The 19,708-nt window shown below is 40.5% G+C and overlaps 1 protein-coding gene across 3 annotated transcripts in view; it reads left to right on the forward strand.

Moving 5' to 3' along the window:
* Positions 1-1,970: 1,970 nt before the first annotated feature.
* Positions 1,971-19,708, forward strand: part of LOC117543222 (lamin-A-like) — a 34,145-nt gene continuing 16,407 nt past the window's right edge. The window contains exons 1-3 of one of the 3 annotated variants that reach the window (XM_034211347.1): positions 1,971-2,152; positions 7,831-7,956; positions 9,772-10,150. In XM_034211347.1, coding sequence (XP_034067238.1) covers positions 9,816-10,150 — 335 coding nt within the window. In that variant the 5' untranslated portion in view covers positions 1,971-2,152; positions 7,831-7,956; positions 9,772-9,815. The remainder of the gene's footprint in view (positions 2,153-7,830; positions 7,957-9,771; positions 10,151-19,708) is intronic. The other 2 variants (XM_034211348.1, XM_034211350.1) reach the window with 2 other exon arrangements.

The following is a 19,708-nucleotide window of genomic DNA, read 5'->3' on the forward strand; positions in this document are numbered from 1 at the left end:
CCTTGGTTTAACAAACATCTCTGTAGCTTTGTTCTCCTGCAGTGAAATACTGACATGCATGAAGCTGTTGACACGCGCACAATTACCTCACCCTCTAACAACAAACGCACACACACTCTCATACACACACACACACAAACTGGGGTGTTGTGATTGGAAAGGCTGGTGTCAGTTGGGAATATGAGTCAGGTAGTATGACTTCATTGCTTTTTACAGGGTATTAGGTCATCTCTCTCACTGTCTCCCCCCCCCTCCTCCCCCCCTCCATCTCTCTAATCACATTGGTGCTGTACAGCCAGTGACACGCCTAGTGATGAGTAAGGCTCACCTCACCTCCTGCTTCAGTACGCTGGTGATCTCACACACGTCACTGACAGCTTTGAACTCAAGAGTCGTGCTATGTTGTGGCTTTAATCTTTACATTCATGTTTTATCAGCAGACTATGGTTTCCGTTGATTTGGACAATGCTTTTACTTTACACAATGAAATATTGCATTTTTTTCATCTGCTAAAGGATTAAGTCACTGGGTCAGTATCACACTGTAAAGATATACTGATTGGGTCACATTTGTATTATGTAAATGCTGTCAGTGAAGTCGGATGGCTTGCTAGAAATAAACCCCCCAACAACTGATTGCACGTGAAGGCGCTTTAATTCACTACTAAATTCAGTTGTGTTTGTATCAAATAACATACCAAGTAGAGAAGCTTTTAAAACCTTTTCAGATGTGTATTATGCTTGATGGAAAGTCATTAAGTACCTTTACACAACTAGTACAATTTCATAAAACTCAGCCATACTTGAGTTTTGTATTTCACATCAAATATTCCACATGTGTTACTTCATAGATTTTAAAAAGGATACAGATTTGTACTAGAGCATCAGCAAATTATTTGTATTATTAGTTTGATCATGCAATAATTACGGGGTTACAGATGGCAAACTGATACTTTCCTCAGGTGCAGATGTAGTACCAAAGTCAAGACAATCACAGCACATTATCTTGCCTTGTTTTCTCTGAGATCTTCATACCTCCAAGTGACCTACTGTCCTGTTCCATCATTTATGAACATTATGAATGTAAACAAACCATTTACAGCTCAGTAACACGGGTCATGTAAAATTCATGTTCATCTCCTACATAATGATAAGCATATAGGAAAAGAGCTCCGTAAATGATCTCCAGCAGCATACTCGAGGTTTTTTTTTTTTTTTTGTGTTTATTTGTTTGTGTTTAGAATGAGTTTAGGATCATGGGGAATTAAACTGACTGCACTTTTCAACTGGCCCATCTGTACAGCTCAATAGTGGCAGACTTGAGGAATAGTTGTATGGTGCTTTCCTGGAAAGCCGGTTTAATTGGATTATCAATTTATGTGAAATCCAGCTCGGTCACAATCATTGCCAAAGTGGAGTCCATGTGGATTGATAACAGGTTTCTGAATTGTGATGTACTATTTGATAATATTTCTGTATAATTGAGATACTTAAAGGCCCATGCATTAAAAAAAATGTACTCATTATGCAGAATGGCCCATTTGAGAATTATATAAATATATCGGCCTATATTACTGGATTTTAATTAGCGATGCATTAATGTGTTCATTACTTTGACTTCAACATTTGAATGAATGAATACATTGCTGTGTTGCTTAACCTATGGTTAACCCAGTAACTAAAGCTGTCACAGAAATGAAGGCCTACTGGAGTAAGAAGTGGACCTTTGGGATGCAGTGTAGAAGTAAGACATTGCATAAATGGTAATACCAAAGTTAAATGACAAGAACATTTATTTCTTTATATGTTTTTGTGTATTTATTTTCATTTTCTTTAATATTTGTTATTTATATATTAATTTGTTCGTGCTCTGATAATCCCGTCCAGTTGAGCGTGAGTAATGGCCGCCAGGTGGCGCCGGCAGGCTGCATTGTAATTAGCAGAAGATTGGCAGTCTAATCAGGTGTGTTGATTTGCAGGTGGTTGCTGGTTGCTGGCTGCCTGTTCGGCTCACATGAGTTCACCCTCACCAATTTGTTCAAAGAAAAACCAGGATTTACTCGACTGACGACATTTTGAAAGGTCAATATAGACGTCGGAAAGGACGGGACGTGTTTCAAACCACCGAAGAAAAGCGTTTCCAAAAATAGACGGTAAGATTCTTAAGTCAATAATGTCACAGTGTAAATACCTCCAGAAGTTGCTTATATGTTTTGTTTTGAGGCATTGTTTTTTAAAGGAGACGAGCAGACAGGGTGGTGAACTAACTCGTGAACTCAATGACCGATTTGCAGGCATAAGTTTCCATTCAGTGTGTCAGCCAGTGGGGGGCGCTTAGTATCCTCTGTGTGTGTGTGAATGACTGCATGTGACCGGCAGACAGCAGCATGGCCGACAGGGGGCGACAGAGAGAAACAGCGGCTCCATTATTCATGAGCAGAAACACTACAGGGACCGACAACCAGGGGGGAGACGTATTCATATCCATTTTTAAAGTATTTATACACAGAGATGGGAGGAGTACTCATATCTTGTATTACAGTAAACGTATAGATACCAGAGTGTAAGAATACTCTGCTACAAGTAAAAAGCCCTTACTGTTACTCGTGTAAAAGTACAAAAGGATTGGCATCAAACTATACTTACAAGTACCAAAAGTAAAAGTACCCATTATGCAGATTTACCCATTTCAGCTAAATATAAATGATATGTTTTGATTATAATTACTGATGCAATAATACTGCATGCATACAATATATGCATTACACTGTTTACCTCTCAATTGTAGTTGGGTAGAAACAACAATTGAAATACTTGATTTCAAGTACAAGTATGTTTTTGGATTGGTATTCTGTATAATTGTCTGTTAGATTTAACTGCCGCAGGTGTTTAATTTTGTGCTTAATTAAACCTCTGTATGCTGTTTGGTAGTTTAATCTACAACAATGTATCTATTCTTGTTCTGTATTCCTATAAGAACCATTTTTTTTCTTCTGCAGATTAAAATATCCAACAGTTTATGAAAATGAGATTTGCACAAACCCAAATTTACATAATTCAAAAGTAATATTAAAACTCTTGATGGGAAACATTTTACTGTACTATTACTTTCCATTCTATAAATACAAGACAGACTTGACTAATGCCCACAAGGAGTAAAGATCATGAAATAAAACAGTATTGAATTAATGGATCTTATTTGACCTATTTTATACAGTTGGGTGGTTGAATCATTTATGTGCTTTTTATAGTTTTTTAAAACTTAATCTGAAAGTAAATCTAGCTGACAAATAAATACAGCAGATGTAAAATCTCAGAAATGCAGTAAGGTAGCAGTGAAGTAACATCAACAACAACTATATAATTGTTGTACTAAAATGAATTGGTTAGTTTTGCCACTGATATGTTTATTTTGGCAAATTACAAATAATATTGGACATACATGTTAGATAAAACAAAATATGTTGGTGGGAGCAGGTGTGGATCCAGATGTGAGACACACTTTAAAGCCACAGTAGTTGAGAATTGTTCCATATAGTTTCCTAAATTTCCTCCAGGGATAGTCACTTCCTCGTGTTGTCGAATGAAGTAAACAGACACGTTTTGGATGGCTTACATCCGTTTAGACGCACCCAAGAAAAAAAGATCCCTCATTAAGATAACACAGTTGGTACTCAGCGGTTTTTTGTCCTCCTATGAGCCAGTGGCGGTTCTAGACCAATTTGACTGGGGGGGCCACTGAGGGGCCAGTTATTTTCTGAGGGGGGCACAATAAATGCAGGACGAAAAAGAGAACTAGACAGTATGAAGTAATTGCGTATAAGAAAACAATGCAATACAGTTATTGGTATTTGTTTCAGTACACTTATTTATTTCAGATATATCTTATAGTTATTACTGTTAGCTTCAGCTTAAGTTATAGTACAATTTTTGCACTAACACCATATCATATTTATATAAAAATAAAGGCAATGAACAGCAGAGGTTGCGCTAGACTTTTTCACTGCCCGTCATTTTGACGGACAGGATCGTAGAAATTCCGTCAAAATTCAGTATTACCCATTGGCCTTTACACTCTGGGGGGGGGGGGGGAGAGAGAACTGTCAACCGGGGGGGGGGGCGGGGGAACTTTGGCGCTGTTCCGAGTTTGTTCTAATCCGTCAAAATGACCGACTGCTTTCAGATTTTTCTGTCATTGTTAAAAAAAATCCGTCATAGACGGAAAATATTCAGTTAACGCGACCTCTGATGAACAGTTACATCTCTACTTTACATCTACAATTACACGGACACAATAGTTTAAATCACCTTCAATTATCGTGGTAGTCTCTCGAAACGTAGGTTTCAATCAGTCTTTCTTGGATGCAACAGCCTCTGATGATCCGAGATGAAAAGTGTTTGCTTTTCGCCGCTTCAGCCGGACAGTGAAAGTGAGTGCACCGCTCTAATGGGTCCTGAGTGCACCGCTCTAATGGGTCCGACTAGAATAACGAATAACGTTAGTTCCGCCTATTCCGTCATTCAATAAATCGTGTAATAAATCATACATTTTTATTTATTTTTTTCACTTTTCATTTATAGGGGGGCCACAGGGGGGTCAGAGGTCAGTGTTAGGGGGGCACTGCCCCCCCCCCGCCCCCCCTAGAACCGCCCCTGCTCCTATCCCTGAACAATATGAAGAATTATACAAAATAATTTACATAAGACTAAAGGTTGGCGTGATCATGTTGTGAATAATTTGCATGGTAGGCAAAACAAAGACACACAAAGCAACACTTTTGTAATGTTATGCTGCATGGTATACGTGTAGAAATGGACAGAATATGCAACTAATATTTAACTTTACTTTGAAAAGCAAACTGGATTTTTGAAGTCTAACCAGCAGACTCTTGTGTGCTTGACATTGATATGTAAACTGTCTTTTTTTTAATGAATGATTAATGCACATTGTGTGAACTACAAAGGTCTTTGAACAGCAGAGATAACAAAGTGAGAGACTGCTCTATAATTATAGCTGCTGCTGAGGTACAAAGCACACTGAAGGACAATCAACGTGTTTCTCTGTAACCGACTGGTCGATTGTCAAATGATACATTAACTGTTAAATTATATAAATTAGTAATCTTTCTTTAGCTGCGTTATCTGAAAACGAATCAAGATCGGAGATATCCTGTACATCTGTGCAGGAAAGGGAGATAATGGAGGAAAGCGAGCTGCTCCTTAGGTTTTAAACTGGAATGGGTGGACTGTTTATAGTAGCATAATACTTCTGAAAAAAATCTTAAGAGTTTCCTCCCACACCAAATATTCTCATACTCAAATCCTTTCTTGTCATTGCACATTTTGTCCCAGGTGAGCAGCCAGTCAGTGGCTCATAATGGAGAAATAAAACATTTACATTGCACAACAGGCACGCCTTGTTTTCTGCTGCCCTCTTGGAATGCCTGCGAGGGCAGACAACAAGTCAGGGGGAAGCTGCCTGCTAACACATTGTTCAGTACTCGTCTCGTATATGTAGTTGCATCAGAGTCTGTCATGCCTGCTCCTGTCTTCCTTCTTGATGAGTGAGTGGATCTGGGATTCATACTTCAAGTCTGGTGGCTAAAGACTTGAATGCATGGGTAATGAACCTTGAACCTTGAATGGTTCATAAAGCAGCATTCAAATACAACTATTAACTCTTTAATTCTATTTCAAAACCTTTTTGTCATGTCCTTTTTCAACCGATGAATGTAGGACAGCTTTATTAGCAGAGATCCAACTGTGAGAAATACATAACAGTAGATTATGTAAAATCTACAGCTAAATTGAATAGTCATTGAACAAAAAATACATTTGCAATTATTTAATAAATGGCTAGATTATTTGAGGCTTTTCTCAGTTTAATTGTACGCTGAATATGGATGGATGGGGACGTCTTGTTGGGTTCTGAGGAATTGTTGTATTTTTTTGAATAATCGAGATATTTTAAAAATGATTATTAGCCTCCGTCAAAATGGTATAATATGGCTGTGAGCACATCCGCTCACTCGCAGGTTAAAAAGACAGAAGGAGGCAGATGAATAATTATTGGTTTATTACAAAATAATCATACGCCACTCAAAATAGCGGTGCGGGGTCGTCCTGATCAGACCCGTTCTGTGGCCAGGAAATCCTCCCATGAACCAGCCTACTGCAAGACAGACCAGAACCAGGTTACCAGCAGGCTTCTTATTGAGAGCATAATTACCTAATCCTGATCAGCTGTCTGGCCTCCGGCAGCCGGCGCCCTAACCACACCCCGCTGCCACAATGGCCTTTAGGGTTTGTTTGTTTTTGCTCTTTTAGCCCCAGAGTGAGCCGTTAAATTAGCACACTTACAAGTGGTAAGGCAACACGTTCTTGTCTTCAAATTCGAATTAGCAGCGGGTTTAAAAATACAAAACATGAATTCATTATTGCAGTTTTGTTCAATCATCTGGGAAGCATGTCAATTGATGCCCCTTTCTGTTGCAGGGATCGTGTTTGCATCGCTAAGCATTTCTGTTTCATCATGATCGGATTTGTGATATGCAGATTTGATTATTATTGGTGCACACAGATGGCACAAGAAGAGCTCAGAATGTTTGGACAGTTGTAGAAAAGCTTTTTTTAAGAAAGATGCTCAAACTGCCAGCCGGGCATTCTTGTCTTTGTGTGATTGCCATGGAAACACAAAAACTTAAACTGGAAGGAAAAAGAAAGAGGGAGAGGTAGAGAGGCGGGGCCGAACAAGTGAGCTGTTTGTGTCGGGATGTGTGAGTCAGAGGCAGCTTCAGAGGCTGACTGCGCCTTTCCACTGGAAGGCCACACTGCAGCCCGCATACTCCCTGAGCCACTGGGCCTGCCCCATGCCCAAAAACAGAGATGCTGTCTTGCCCCTTGTTTAACCAAACACACACACACACACACACACACACACACACACACACACACACATACACACATACACACACACACACACACACACACACACACACACACACACACACACACACACACACAGACTAACCTCCATTTCCATGGTGAGAAGATTCATACACACACAGAAAACGTCTTTTCCCCCTGCATCAGAACTTGATTGGACCTGTGACTCTATTAACTCCACCCCGAGGAAATATATATATAAGACCGGAATCAACTTGATTTGAGTGTCAGACCTTTAGACATTCAAGATGACTTGTGGGAATTATTCTTTCACTCATTGGGAATATGACACAGCATATTTGAGGACCTTTTCCTCCCTGGATTCAGTGGAGGAGATTGCCGAGAGGTTATTTTTCTGCCATGGATGAGAAAAACACAACGCTGCTATAAGGTGATGAAGGATTTCCACAGCGCTTTGGACTTGTTTTATTACTTTGCGATGTGACTTTGTGTTTGCCAAGGTCACCTCTGCTGCTTACAGTATTATTTTTTTCTGATTAAACTGAAAGTGAATTTCTTCCTCCATGTATTAGCTTTCGAGCCGGCTGTCAAAGCTGTTTTTAAGCCAAAGTGTGCAAATAATGTGTTCTCCATAGCAGCAGGGTGAGATTCACACACTTTTACCCACCTGGGAGCTGTTCAGTATCATCCCTGTCGCTGCGATTTATTGACAGACCACTTGCAGCAGGCGCTGAGGTCAGTGTGTCTGCGAGGGCTCTGCCTGAGTGAAATGAGAAAGGGAAAGATAGGGCCAGTGCAGGGAGAGATAAAGCTCAGCAGCTGCTTTGTGTGTGTGTGCACACCATAAGCACACACACACACGCTCTGTCTCGTCTGACTCCTCCTTGCTCTCTTGTGCTCCCTCCCCTCTCTCCCTCTCCGGCAGTAGGTACATGTGCAGTGAGCGACAGCTAGGAGAACAGTTCAGGGCACGAGCCAAAGGCGCACACACCCACTAGCAGAGAGCAGGACTGCATTATTCTACGGATCCTCTTCTCTACGCACCTCTGGGGTATGGCACACACACACTCACAGCAGCTCACACACACTCAAACCAGCAGATAAACTTCTAGAAAGATCTTGTTCTCTCACTTTTAGTCCCTTCAGCAGGCTGGAGTCTAGAGGTTTCCACACAGCAGAGTTGAGGTTAAGAAGGTTTAATCAGATAGTGTCTCTGTGAGACTTTTAGTTTGTTTCAAAGTTAAATAGTGTTGGTGTGTGTTTATAATAATATACTTGTTTACCTTAAATCAGCTCAAACTAAGTTTAGTTAGTGTGGAATAGCTTTGTAACTTTAAAAAGTTGTAGCTCATTTTACTGCTAGTATAGAAGAGGGGAACATCAGACAGCAGTTAAACAGTTGCCACATTTTGGGAGCGTGAGTGGATGCTTCATTTATTCAAATGTAATCCAAAGAGTACTTACGAGTGTATGGGTTGGCGCCTGTGGGCGTGTGCACGCGTCATTCATGTGTGCGCTATTCCACCCACATGGCTGTGAATGTCCTTGTGCGCACTTTAGGTAATGGCCGGTGGATAGATGGATGGAAAAATACACCCACTGCTAAACCAATTTGAAGTAGGTTTTCACGCTGTTAAGTGAAAAAGTGCTGTTGGTTGTGAGTGGTTAGCTGCTGAGAAATAAGATGGAGTTTGAAAGTCACACCTGTTGAGCCACAGAGGCTTACCATACTTAAACATACTAATATTGTTGAAGTCCTTATCCCTAATTGCAGGGCTTTTCTGATTTGTATGAACTAAGTCCTTTCTCAATTCAGTAATTCAGAGTTAAAGTGTTCTTACAGTTGCCATGTTGGAAGCATAGTTTATTAAAGGTTTCATTAAAGGATCATTTTACATTTTCCCCATTCTTTTCCAAAAATAACCCCACGTGTTTTAATTCATTCTTCTTCTGTAAGTGAAATCTGAAGCAGATGTAAGTCCTTATCGGGACATCTTGTAGCATTTGTTGATAGTGTGAGTCAACACTTTGTTATTTTGATGGGTGCTGGTAGTTGTGGGCGATAATATCACTGGATAATGCTGGGAAAGTAATTAAAAGCTTATTTGTATGTGTTATTGCCTCTATTTTACCCAAAGGTCTGTGGAGAGCAGAAAAGGAGGGCCATGTTTTAATTTATTAAGCATTCCTGGCTATGGATGCATATTATAAGAGTAATTAAAATAGTTATATTTGCCTTGTGAGTGAGCCGAAGCTACGAGTTGATGTTCGTGGGAAATGTATGTTTACTCAGGAGCTGCATAAAGTTGCATAACTGCTCCTACAACAATGTAATGGAACTGGAGAGAACATGAGGCATATTTTATGCCAGTGTGTTACTCTTTGCAGTGGAAATAACAGTCACATAAGGCACGTTATCAGGAGCACTAAAAGTAGGAAAACCTCAGCTCCTGCGTCTGTGAGATGAAAGGTTTTTTTTTTTTTTTTATCCAAAAAATCGGAAGTGTTAGAAAACAAGAACCAAGGAAAACAAATCGCATCTGTGTGAACAAGCTCTGCCTTTGCAAATTACTTTTAACCCACCACACTTGAAGTACAGAGGAGGGTTGGTATTCAATGACGTTTTATAGATGTGGAAAAATGCTGGAATACAAAATCCTGCAGATCTGTGAGTAGAGCCAGCAGGGAGGCAGGCTGCCCAGAAAGGATCAGGGCTACGCAAACTGGAACATTTCTTCACCATAAACTCCTTTTTAAAGTTTAATGTGTGATTCAACACAGGATTGTTGTGCAATGCGTTCCTAGTGAAGGTAGCTCAGATAGTTTTTCATTAACTCTTCTTCCTCTCCCCTTCTTCCCCCCACAGCCAGTGACTCACACCTCTGCACCTCTTGTTGAGCCATTATCACCATGGAAACCCCAAGCCATAAACGCACCAGCCGGGGTGCCTCCTCCCCGACCCGCATCACCAGGCTGCAGGAGAAGGAGGACATGATCAACCTCAATGACCGGCTGGCCGTCTACATCGACAAGGTGCGCTCGCTGGAGTCGGAGAACGCCGGTCTGCGAATGCGCATCACTGAGTCGGATTCCTGTGTGACCCGCGAGGTGTCGGGCATCAAGGGGGCCTACGAGGCGGAGCTGGCCGACGCCCGCAAGACCCTGGACCAGGTGGCCAAGGAGCGAGCACGCATGCAGCTGGAGCTCAGCAAGATCAGGGAGGAGCACAAGGACCTCAAAGCCAGGTAGGAAGAGCATCTGGGGGCGGGGCTTAAAAGGGAGTGGCTTTGTTACAAGAGTTATGTCACAAAGTGGTTGTGGCTACAGTTATCACATTTATTGTACAATATCATGTATTATAGGCAAACGGCACACTTACGATGTTGTTTTCTAAAAAAGTTATAATAATACGTTAATTCAGTTGTGCTTCAAAGTCAGCAGAACCACCCAACACTCTTTTGAGTTGTGTTGCAGTATTTATATAACATTTAATTGCTGTTTGGTTTCATTGCGGGGGAATTCCCTGCCTTTTGGGAAACTGATCAAGTAACCTGGTCTTGTTCCCGTCTCTCTGATGCATAAGAAGAATGGTTTCACATTATAGGCAGGTTAAAAAAGAAGAAGGTTCAGATAAAGGCACAATAGGAAGATGATAATAAGATAATTTGTGGTATAATTGTTTTTACTGAAATGCATACGGTTCCTACATGCTCTGGCACATCAGTCGGTGCAGGTTTCTTCTTGCATTTGGGTTCCTTTGTTTAGAATAAGCATTATTCTTAATGTTCCAGAGCCATCAACATTTCAGAATAGAGTTTTCTGATGTGTCCAAAAGATTTAATCGTAGTGATTAGTGTAGTCAGTGATTGAACATTTGGATCTGAATGTTGTAGTTGTACCTTTGTGTGCTGTTACGCCCTGTTGTTACAAACTGAGGTGGAACAACACCCACATTTTAGCAGGAATGCAGTGAAGAGTGCGCAGCCAAACATTGGCATCGTAGAATACATTCCAGGTTGATTACTTGGTATGACTTGTCAGTTGTGTTGCATTTAGGGCCGGTGGATGTTAAAATGACACACCTCCAGCCAAACGGGCTACACCTTTAACACACAACCTGTGAAGGTGCAATTACTGACCTAATGACAGAATGTATTTCATTACAGTGTGTGAGACAACTGGGCTGCAAAGCTCTACAGTATGTGATAACGTTTCACAATATTAGCACTATGGACAGAAGCTAAGAATGAACATCTGTTGTACTTTGAATGGACTTGTATTGTTAACACGATGCCAGGTGTTCACAGTTCGCAGTGGATCCAGAAACGTGTGGACTAGTGACATATTTGAAAATAGAAACTTGGAACGCAGAAATTGAATCCTCCCTGGCAGTGGTAACAAGAATAAGAAGAATTACCAAACAATTTTAGTGCCACAGAAGTCTTAAGGTAACTTCCATGCTTTGAGTTAATATCTTACTAAGAAAATGTCACATGCAAGTCACATAAAAGTGAACTGGCACTTGTGTGGCAAGTAACACATTATTTACTTCTGGTGTTGTAGCATTAAGAGCATGCAATTATATCATTCCTACTTTCACTTCTTCTGTACCTCGCCCCTGGCCTGAGGTGTGATGTTAGCAGCAGGTTTGTTGTCTGTGTTTCCCCCCGCTTTGATTCAGCTACTTGGGTGAATATCTGCAGATCAGACTGCTGCCGTAGGCCTCAGGCAATAGAGGCGGTTAAAGAATGTCTCACAGTCTTGGCAAAGTCCTTGGGTAAGAGGACTCTGAGAAAATAAAAGTACAAGATATAAAGTATTACTACTCCTACAGTACATCTGACTGCATGTGCTCTACTTTTGTAGCCCAGAGATTCCCTGTAGTGACAGAATAAAGAGATTCAACACATGCCTTTTTAAAAAGGGACATTGACTTGTTGAAAAACATTTCAACAAGTCTGTGTTTTAACAGTGAATCGACAGGGAGTGATTGACCCAATTAGTGCCATTGTGTTCTCCTCACTGAGGTGACATTATTATTGAAAGTAACCTGTGAAGCATGTCCTTGGTAATGTACACAAAACTCAATGGGTGTGGCTCAGTGCTACATGTTGAATGAGGAAAACGAATGTAAAAGATCAGCAGGAAATGTGATGATGCTCCTTTGTGCCATGGGCGATTACCTTCATTGTTGTGTCCCTGTCCCAAGTTCCTCAATCTGTGGTGTGTACATTTGCACAAACTGGATGATGATGTTAACTTTGATGTGCACTCTGAATAAAAGGCGAGTGTTAAGAGAGCAGTATTATTACATTTTCTATTCACTTCCATAAAATCCCAAATGTCAATGTAATTCTCCAGCGACTTGGAAAGAGAAGCACAGACGACTTCTGCTGCATTATTGTTTCTAGTGGAAGGATTTCGTTTGACGCATGTGTGGTGGAAAGGGATCACTCAATCCAGCCTGTGCTGGCTTTATCTTTATCTTATTATATACAGTTTGTTTAGTGTTTGGTTGCCATAGCACTCTGAAAGTCTTGGCTTGGTCGTGTGACTGTGGTGACTCAGAGGGTTTTTTCATGGCCTCTGGAATGGGCCGACTGTAGACTCACTGTAACGGGAAGTGAGGTTTATAAATACCCACTGTCTGAGGGGCTGCTTTGACCGGCTGCTGAGATTCAGGTGGAGACAGCAGCAGAAGGCAGCACAACAAACACTCACAATATGTTGACTTTTTGTTGGTGTGTTTGGTTATTGCTCTCATGTTTGACAGAAAATCAGCAACAGGTGTTGCAGTTCAGTTGACTGGACACACCTGTTTAGCCCAAAGGCATGACTCCGCTACTACACACACACACTTCCTTGTATGCAGAACCTCTACCGGGGGACACATGCTATCCTCCCCTGAGGCATAACCCCAAGCTGTTGGGCCAGAATGCCAAACAATCACACAAAAGCTTTCCATTTCCTGTAAAAAAATTCAACACTGAATGGCTTGGAGCCAGGTAAACGAAAAACCAAATGATATGTGAGCCACACACTGAGCCCTGAACCACAGCATGAGTTACAGAACTATGTTCACAGGTTTGTCAAGACCTTGTTTCTTTTTACTACTTAAATATTGCTTCCGGCTGTCGTCTCGTACCCAGGCTAACCTCCAGCTGTGCTGCTGGCTGTGACACAGGAGCCTGGAGGGTAAACTGGCTCCTCGGTGTCACTGGCAGGACTCGTTCTCTGTTGGCACTCCACTCAGGCAGATGAGCACATCGTTAACTACACATGGAGAGTTCATGTCACTCTGCTTTTTTTGTTATATTTGACAAAAGATGTATGCCTGTGAACTATAGATAGACAAGTAGTTTAAAAACTATTTCGACAATCAATGTAACTAACTAAATGAATGGTAGGTACATCTTAATAATATTCTGCTACACGCTGTCTCAAATCAAAAGCGACCGCCTTTTTCCTTAGTAAATTGTTAAACTTTGAACTGCTCCTTTGTGTTGAAGTCTCTCTGATAAGGATCATACTCAACGGTAGGGATTGAAAGTAAACCGCCAAACCCTTTTCTGCATCAGATACACTTTGAATAAGAGAAGGGATTTACCTTTAGTCTGCCCCACCCGTCTGCACAGTGTGGTTCAGGGTGTGGCTGCAGGTACATGCAGCTCTCAGACATTTGTTGCAGCGCTTCATTTAAAAAAACAATGGTTTTTAAAAAAACTGTTTAATAGATGATGTGGTAGTCACAATGTTTTTCTAACGTGTCCAGACGTGGCTAACACACCGGTCTTATAGCGTCACTGTACATCTTCTTGTTCTGTATTCAAAGAGACTATCAGAGAACACAGCAGGAAGTGCACTTATCTCACCGCACTCTCATTTTCTTTCTTTGGAATATTTGCTTTCTATAGAATATGACCTATATGTCGTTGCTCACCATCACACACGATTGTCTTTAAGTGTTTATTATCCAATAAACTACATTTCAATAAACTAAAGGCGTATTTAGATGTAAAGCTTTATTCTGATATTGTATTTATTACTATATAACTTAATTTGCCTTGTGCAATACCTTTTTTTTCACTGACATTTATATCACAAAAGAAACCAACCTCACACACTAAGCAACCAAAGAATGTGAAAAACAAAAGCTTTTGAATAATTAGCCAACCTTTGTCTGGTGAGGAAGAAGGAACCTTAGTCAAATGAAGGAAGCGGTGGCAGAGCTAGACGTAATAAGAAGTGGTCTTATGTTGAGATTAGCTGAGTAAGGTTTCTGTATTTAACTTGGGGAAACTTTAAATACGTTGCTAGGTGACACATCATACATCTGTACTGGTATAGGGCCATGTTGAGGATAACAGCAGGAGCCATTCAAGCTGCTCCTGTCAGGTTTGTTGAGATAAAATGTGTGCCTTCAAAGGCCTTTCCTAAAATGGACAAGAGCAAGCCTGAACTGAACTTCTGACCGTGCTGTCAAGGCTTTTAAATGCCTCGTCTGTTTCTTTCAAGAGTCTGGTGGTGGCAACAGATTCTGCATAATTCTTTCTCTTATTTCTTATTCAATTGGGACAGTACATCTGACGGCATTTGAAGCTGTCAAAGTACTTGAGAATCTCAGGCTCTGCATTACAAAACAATCTTGAGCATCCAGAAACTAGAGCTTTGTCTAACCATTACTCTCTATGAATAATCGCGTGATGTCTAAAATGTCAGGGAATAGTGAAAGATTTGAATCACCTTTTTTTTTTTTTTTAACTCCAAGATGACGTCTTCAGATTTTCTTGTTTTGTCCAACAGTCCAAAACCTTAAGAGATATCATTTACTATCACAAAAAGGCAGCACGACTTTAACATTTTAGAAGCTGTAACCAGTGATTATTTACCCCCCCCCTTCCCAAAAAAAAAAGACTCGAAAGATGAATTAATTGTCAAAATAGTTGCAGATAATATTTTTGCCGAAAGCTCTTGAATAATAAATACATTCTGCAGATAAGATACGAGTATGTTCTAGCATTAGTCGCCATTATAGCACTTTGAACTGTATGAACCTTCCTTTAAACCTCTAAACATCTAATACTGCAGACTTGGGGTGACTGTAACATGCTTTTAATAGGTACGAGTGAGTCGAATGAAAAAAACAATCTTTACCAGGCTGTTCCTGTTAATCCTGATTTCATTATTAAATGTCCAACACCCACATTCACACATTTATTTTAACACTCACTTTCGTAAGATTCTGAACAATTCATCCAATTTTTCTGCATCACCATAAAACAATGCCAGCTGCCATTAGGAAACATATTTTATCCTTTATCTTTAATAATTATTGCACCAATAGACCTTTTTATGAAGGCAGACATTTTCACTTGTCATATCAGAAAAGCTTAAGTGGAACTAATTCAATGAACAATGGATTAACTCCCAGAAAGTGTCACAGTAAGTCATGCCAGTGAGACAACGTGCACAATGCCCAGAGCCTGGGACTGCCTTCATTAATGTTATTAATTACACCAGAATGACATCAATCAAAATGTCTGCTGGGAAAAATTTCTATCTTTTTTTAATCCGTCTTATTGTTACTAGCACCCTCTCAGGTTTAAATGTGGAACAAAATAAAACTCTTAAGCTCAGAGTCCCGAGGCCAGAGACAGGCTGTGAACCAGCAGAAGATTTCATCGTGCTGCTGAACGTCTTCCCTCATGCCGTTTGATCTCACGTCTCCTCTGTTCTTGTAACTGCCTCGAGGGGGAAACCCTGTACGATGATCTCAGCTTGTATTATGTGACGGCAGACAATTGTGTGTCACATTGAGAGTCCTGCCAGGGCAGATAAGAGCCCGTGATTCTAGGTGTTTTTCCAGCAGTGATGTAAATAAGAACACTCCACGCATCACAATATTGAAGACACTAACCTGTAAAAAGGATCTGTTCAAAAGTACATTAACACTCCTTTGTTGTGCTTTACATATCCGAGTGATACATAATTTAGACCCAACTGTATTTAAAGAGATATGTGAATATTGATATGAATGGGGCTGTAATGGAAGAATTGTTACAGATTATTTTCATGATTAAATGTTTTGCACCTGGCCAAAATAATTGCATTTTTGATGTTATCTTATCATCAAAATATGCTTAAATCTTTTTAATTCTATCCCTGTAATGTATATTTTGTTGGGATAGAAACCTTTTCTATTTCACCACAGGACAGAAATATGTATTTGTATATATTGCCACATTGCGTCTGTTTTTTCTTACATTATAATATTTGTAATCAGGCTCTATATTTGCACTTTTCAAGTGACTGAGGATTCTCACAGTTATCTGGAAAATGCAAATTCACCACAATCAAGTCATTGTGTTTTTTTTTCCTGATCCTCAATAATATCCTGTATTGTTCCTGGTTGTGTGGCTCTCTGGTTTGTTGACTGTTGGTTTTCTTGGCCCCTAACAGAGTACTTTGTAATGAAAAACAGCTGTGGGAGGCCTGTAAGTGAGCTGAATGGCTGCTGTATGGAGCCGTCTCTGTTGGCTTTATTGGTGTTCGGGTAATGAGAGAGCTGGTCTTGGACCTCAGCGGACCAGAACTTGGTACCAAGCAGAGGTTTTAGCAAGCTGCTGTGTGAATGTGTGTGTGTGTGTGTGTGTGTAGAGTTTATATAATTCGAGTTTCTATTCCTTCAGAGCCAGCAAAGCCCTCGATGACTCACTCGCACATGGACTGGCTGGGTAAATCACTCTAAGATGGTGGGACTCCAGACTCTCTTTCTCTCTCTCTTTTTCTTGCTCTTTCTGCCCAGACCAGCCAATTGATGGAGGGGGCGAGGTTGGGTGCATCGTAGCCTCAACCATCCCCTCCCCATCTGGTTGATTGTGTAACAATTATTCCGTTTCCAGATCCGCAAAAGACTAATTTACTCTGAAATTAATATAAATGGAATGTGATGTTTGGAGCAGTTCCACTATTACAATCTAAACAGGGCACTGAGTTTGAGGGAGCTCTTTCAACTGTGAATACATCTGATGCTTCTCAGATGTTCTGCCTTTACTCTTGTTTATTAGGACTGAGGAAATGGGATTAGCGGCCAAGTTTTCCCTTCTTGATGTGGCTCCTCATCACTTACAGTTTGCTTTGGTGAAATAATTGGACATGCTGATTAGTTTAAAATCGGTGTCACCTTGTGAGCAGAACACCTCTGCTATTTTTACAGTTGTGTAAATGTGTTCACAACTGAAAGATCATTTTTTAAAAAGCAGTTGGTGTCTACCACTCACTTACACACACACTCACACACTCACTCATTCCTGTGGCTCAGCAGAATGGGAAAAAGCAAGCTTGTGCCATGATGGGTGGGGTTTGCATAGAGAATAGGACGCATATTGCCAGAGTTTAGACAATCACAGGAAATTAGACAGTGTCGTTTTCAGGGTTTTACAACTCACCTGACTCTTTTCATTTTCCTGATGCAAACTCCATCCTTTGCTTCAGTGAGCTCTCCTGCATTTCCTGTATGCTGTGCCAGTTGCGTGAGAGCACCCGATCGGCAGGCTCGACCCACAACCACAACTTGGTTACAGTATACTCCGAACAACAAATCCTTTTTTTCCCTCGTATGTGAGCAAAAGCGTAAGAATGCTGACCAGAGCTCATCACAGCCCTATAAACTCCACATGGGTTTTGTTTAGCTCGAAGCTAACATTAGCAGCACTCTTTCTACTCGTGGAGTTTTCATTGTAACTCAGTGCAGCTGGGAACATTCCCGGCACCTCATTGTTGGAGAGGCTAGAAAATAATCTGTTACTGAGTGCAGCATACAATGGGGATATTTCTTGTTAATGCAAATTAGAATCAACTCTAGGATGCAAATAAGACACAGCCCAATCTGACTATGTGGATTGCTAACTTGGGAAGTACAATTAATGTGCAGAAATCCAGTTTCTTCTGGTAGCAACATATTCCTGTTTACTTTAAGCATACATTGTTGAGCCAATGCAGATTAACCTGTTATCTAAAGAAATGCTCTTCAAGTTCATTGAAGCTCCTGCAGACTCGGGTAAGGTGTTATACGAAGATAATAAAAGCTGGTTTATGTTTGATTGTCATCTACTTTGAATTGTACACAAGAATGTTTTTCAGATCTGATCCTGATCAGATTTTTTAGAATGAGTAACTTGTAGTGGGCATAGTAACCATTAACACTTCATATCTGGACTTTTACTCATTTCACCACACTGTAAAATGAGAAGTGAAATGGGTGAAGGGGCGAACTCTGAGGCCTGGCCTTGTTCCTATCATTGCAGCTAATCTTATTAAGTACCCGTAAAAAATGCTATAAACTAACACAAAGACCTGGAAAAGGCGTCTGACTCACTCTGATGAATCATCAACTAATCATGAAGGGAGGAACAAGGCCTGTTTCATGGGCTGTCTCTGGACACACACTTTTCTAAAGGCGGGACACCTTTCTCTTTCATCAGTCGTTGAGTAACCGTATTAACAAATGCAAATTAGCGCAGGCATGAATGGCAGGAAGAGTACATATGCTTCTTTTCAGTTGACACTGTTTGCTTTGGAGGAAGCTTAAACAAAACCATGAGTTTGACATGAGAGAACATTGCCACTCCTCTCTGTCTGTCCCTTCCCTCTGTGGCTTTTCGCATCAGAAGTCTGCTGCCTGAAATCAGACACGGTCGACATTTGCTCTGCTTTAGGACTGAAAACACTGGCAACTCTGTTCCCATCTGCCACATGTTGATGTGTACGGGTGGCCCCTGGCAGAGGCTGCGTTGTTGTTGGTTTCTTGTGATTTATCACACGCCCATACACACACACACACACACACACACACACACACACACACACACAATCCCTGATATTGTGCTCCTCTTCCCTTAAGAGACACAGGAAACAGTCATGTGCCAGCCTGTTATGTTTATTTTACTGCACATTTTTTGGGAGAGTGTTGCACAACCCATTTGGAAAAGTCCTGTTGACATTTGAGAGTAGGTCCAAACGGCTTTTAACGTGATCGTTTAACATCCTGGTTAAAACACCACCTGTCTTTTCTTGCTGTATTGCACATGTATGCATCTCAGAGGTTTTTAATTTATACAAATAAGTGCCGAAACAATCACTTAATTTACCGAAAGTCAATCAACTGAAAACTAATCGGCAATTTATATCAATTAATAAATTAGATAAACTGCTTATTTGTAATACCAACAATTCACTTTATATTAGTGTAAATGAATGTGTAAAAAAATGACATTCCTGAAAATTAAATAAAAAAAGCTGTTGAACTCTTTCGATTATAGTCCTGGTCTCCGAATAAAAGTTAGAATTAGTCACAGAAATACTGATCTAAATTAATATGGGAACTTATTTATTAACACTGTAAATAATTGCTATTATTATATATTTAGTGTGGATTCAACTGGAGTCATTCCCAAATAGTACAAACCGCTCTTCCTCCTTTATTTGGAGCCACTGCTTGTTTAGCGTTTAGCCAGCTTAGGGTGCTGGATGGTGGTTACCCAAAACAATTTGAAGATGTCACCTTGGGCTCCAGGAAAATGTGATTGCAATATTTCTATAAACAAAACGGTCAACAACAAAAAATAATAATTGCAAAGTAGATGGTAACAATGATAAGTAGTTGCAGCTTGCTTCAAACAATGTGCGTTATTGTAATGACCATACATTCTATTGAACGAAGCTGCAGCATTCTTTTCCTGGTGCTTGGTCTATTTCTGGGCCCCTGCGTTTGTTTACTGAACACCCATTATTCATCCACCTTC

The sequence above is a fragment of the Gymnodraco acuticeps genome, unplaced genomic scaffold (assembly GCF_902827175.1).
Source record: "Gymnodraco acuticeps unplaced genomic scaffold, fGymAcu1.1, whole genome shotgun sequence".
NCBI lineage: Eukaryota > Metazoa > Chordata > Actinopteri > Perciformes > Bathydraconidae > Gymnodraco > Gymnodraco acuticeps.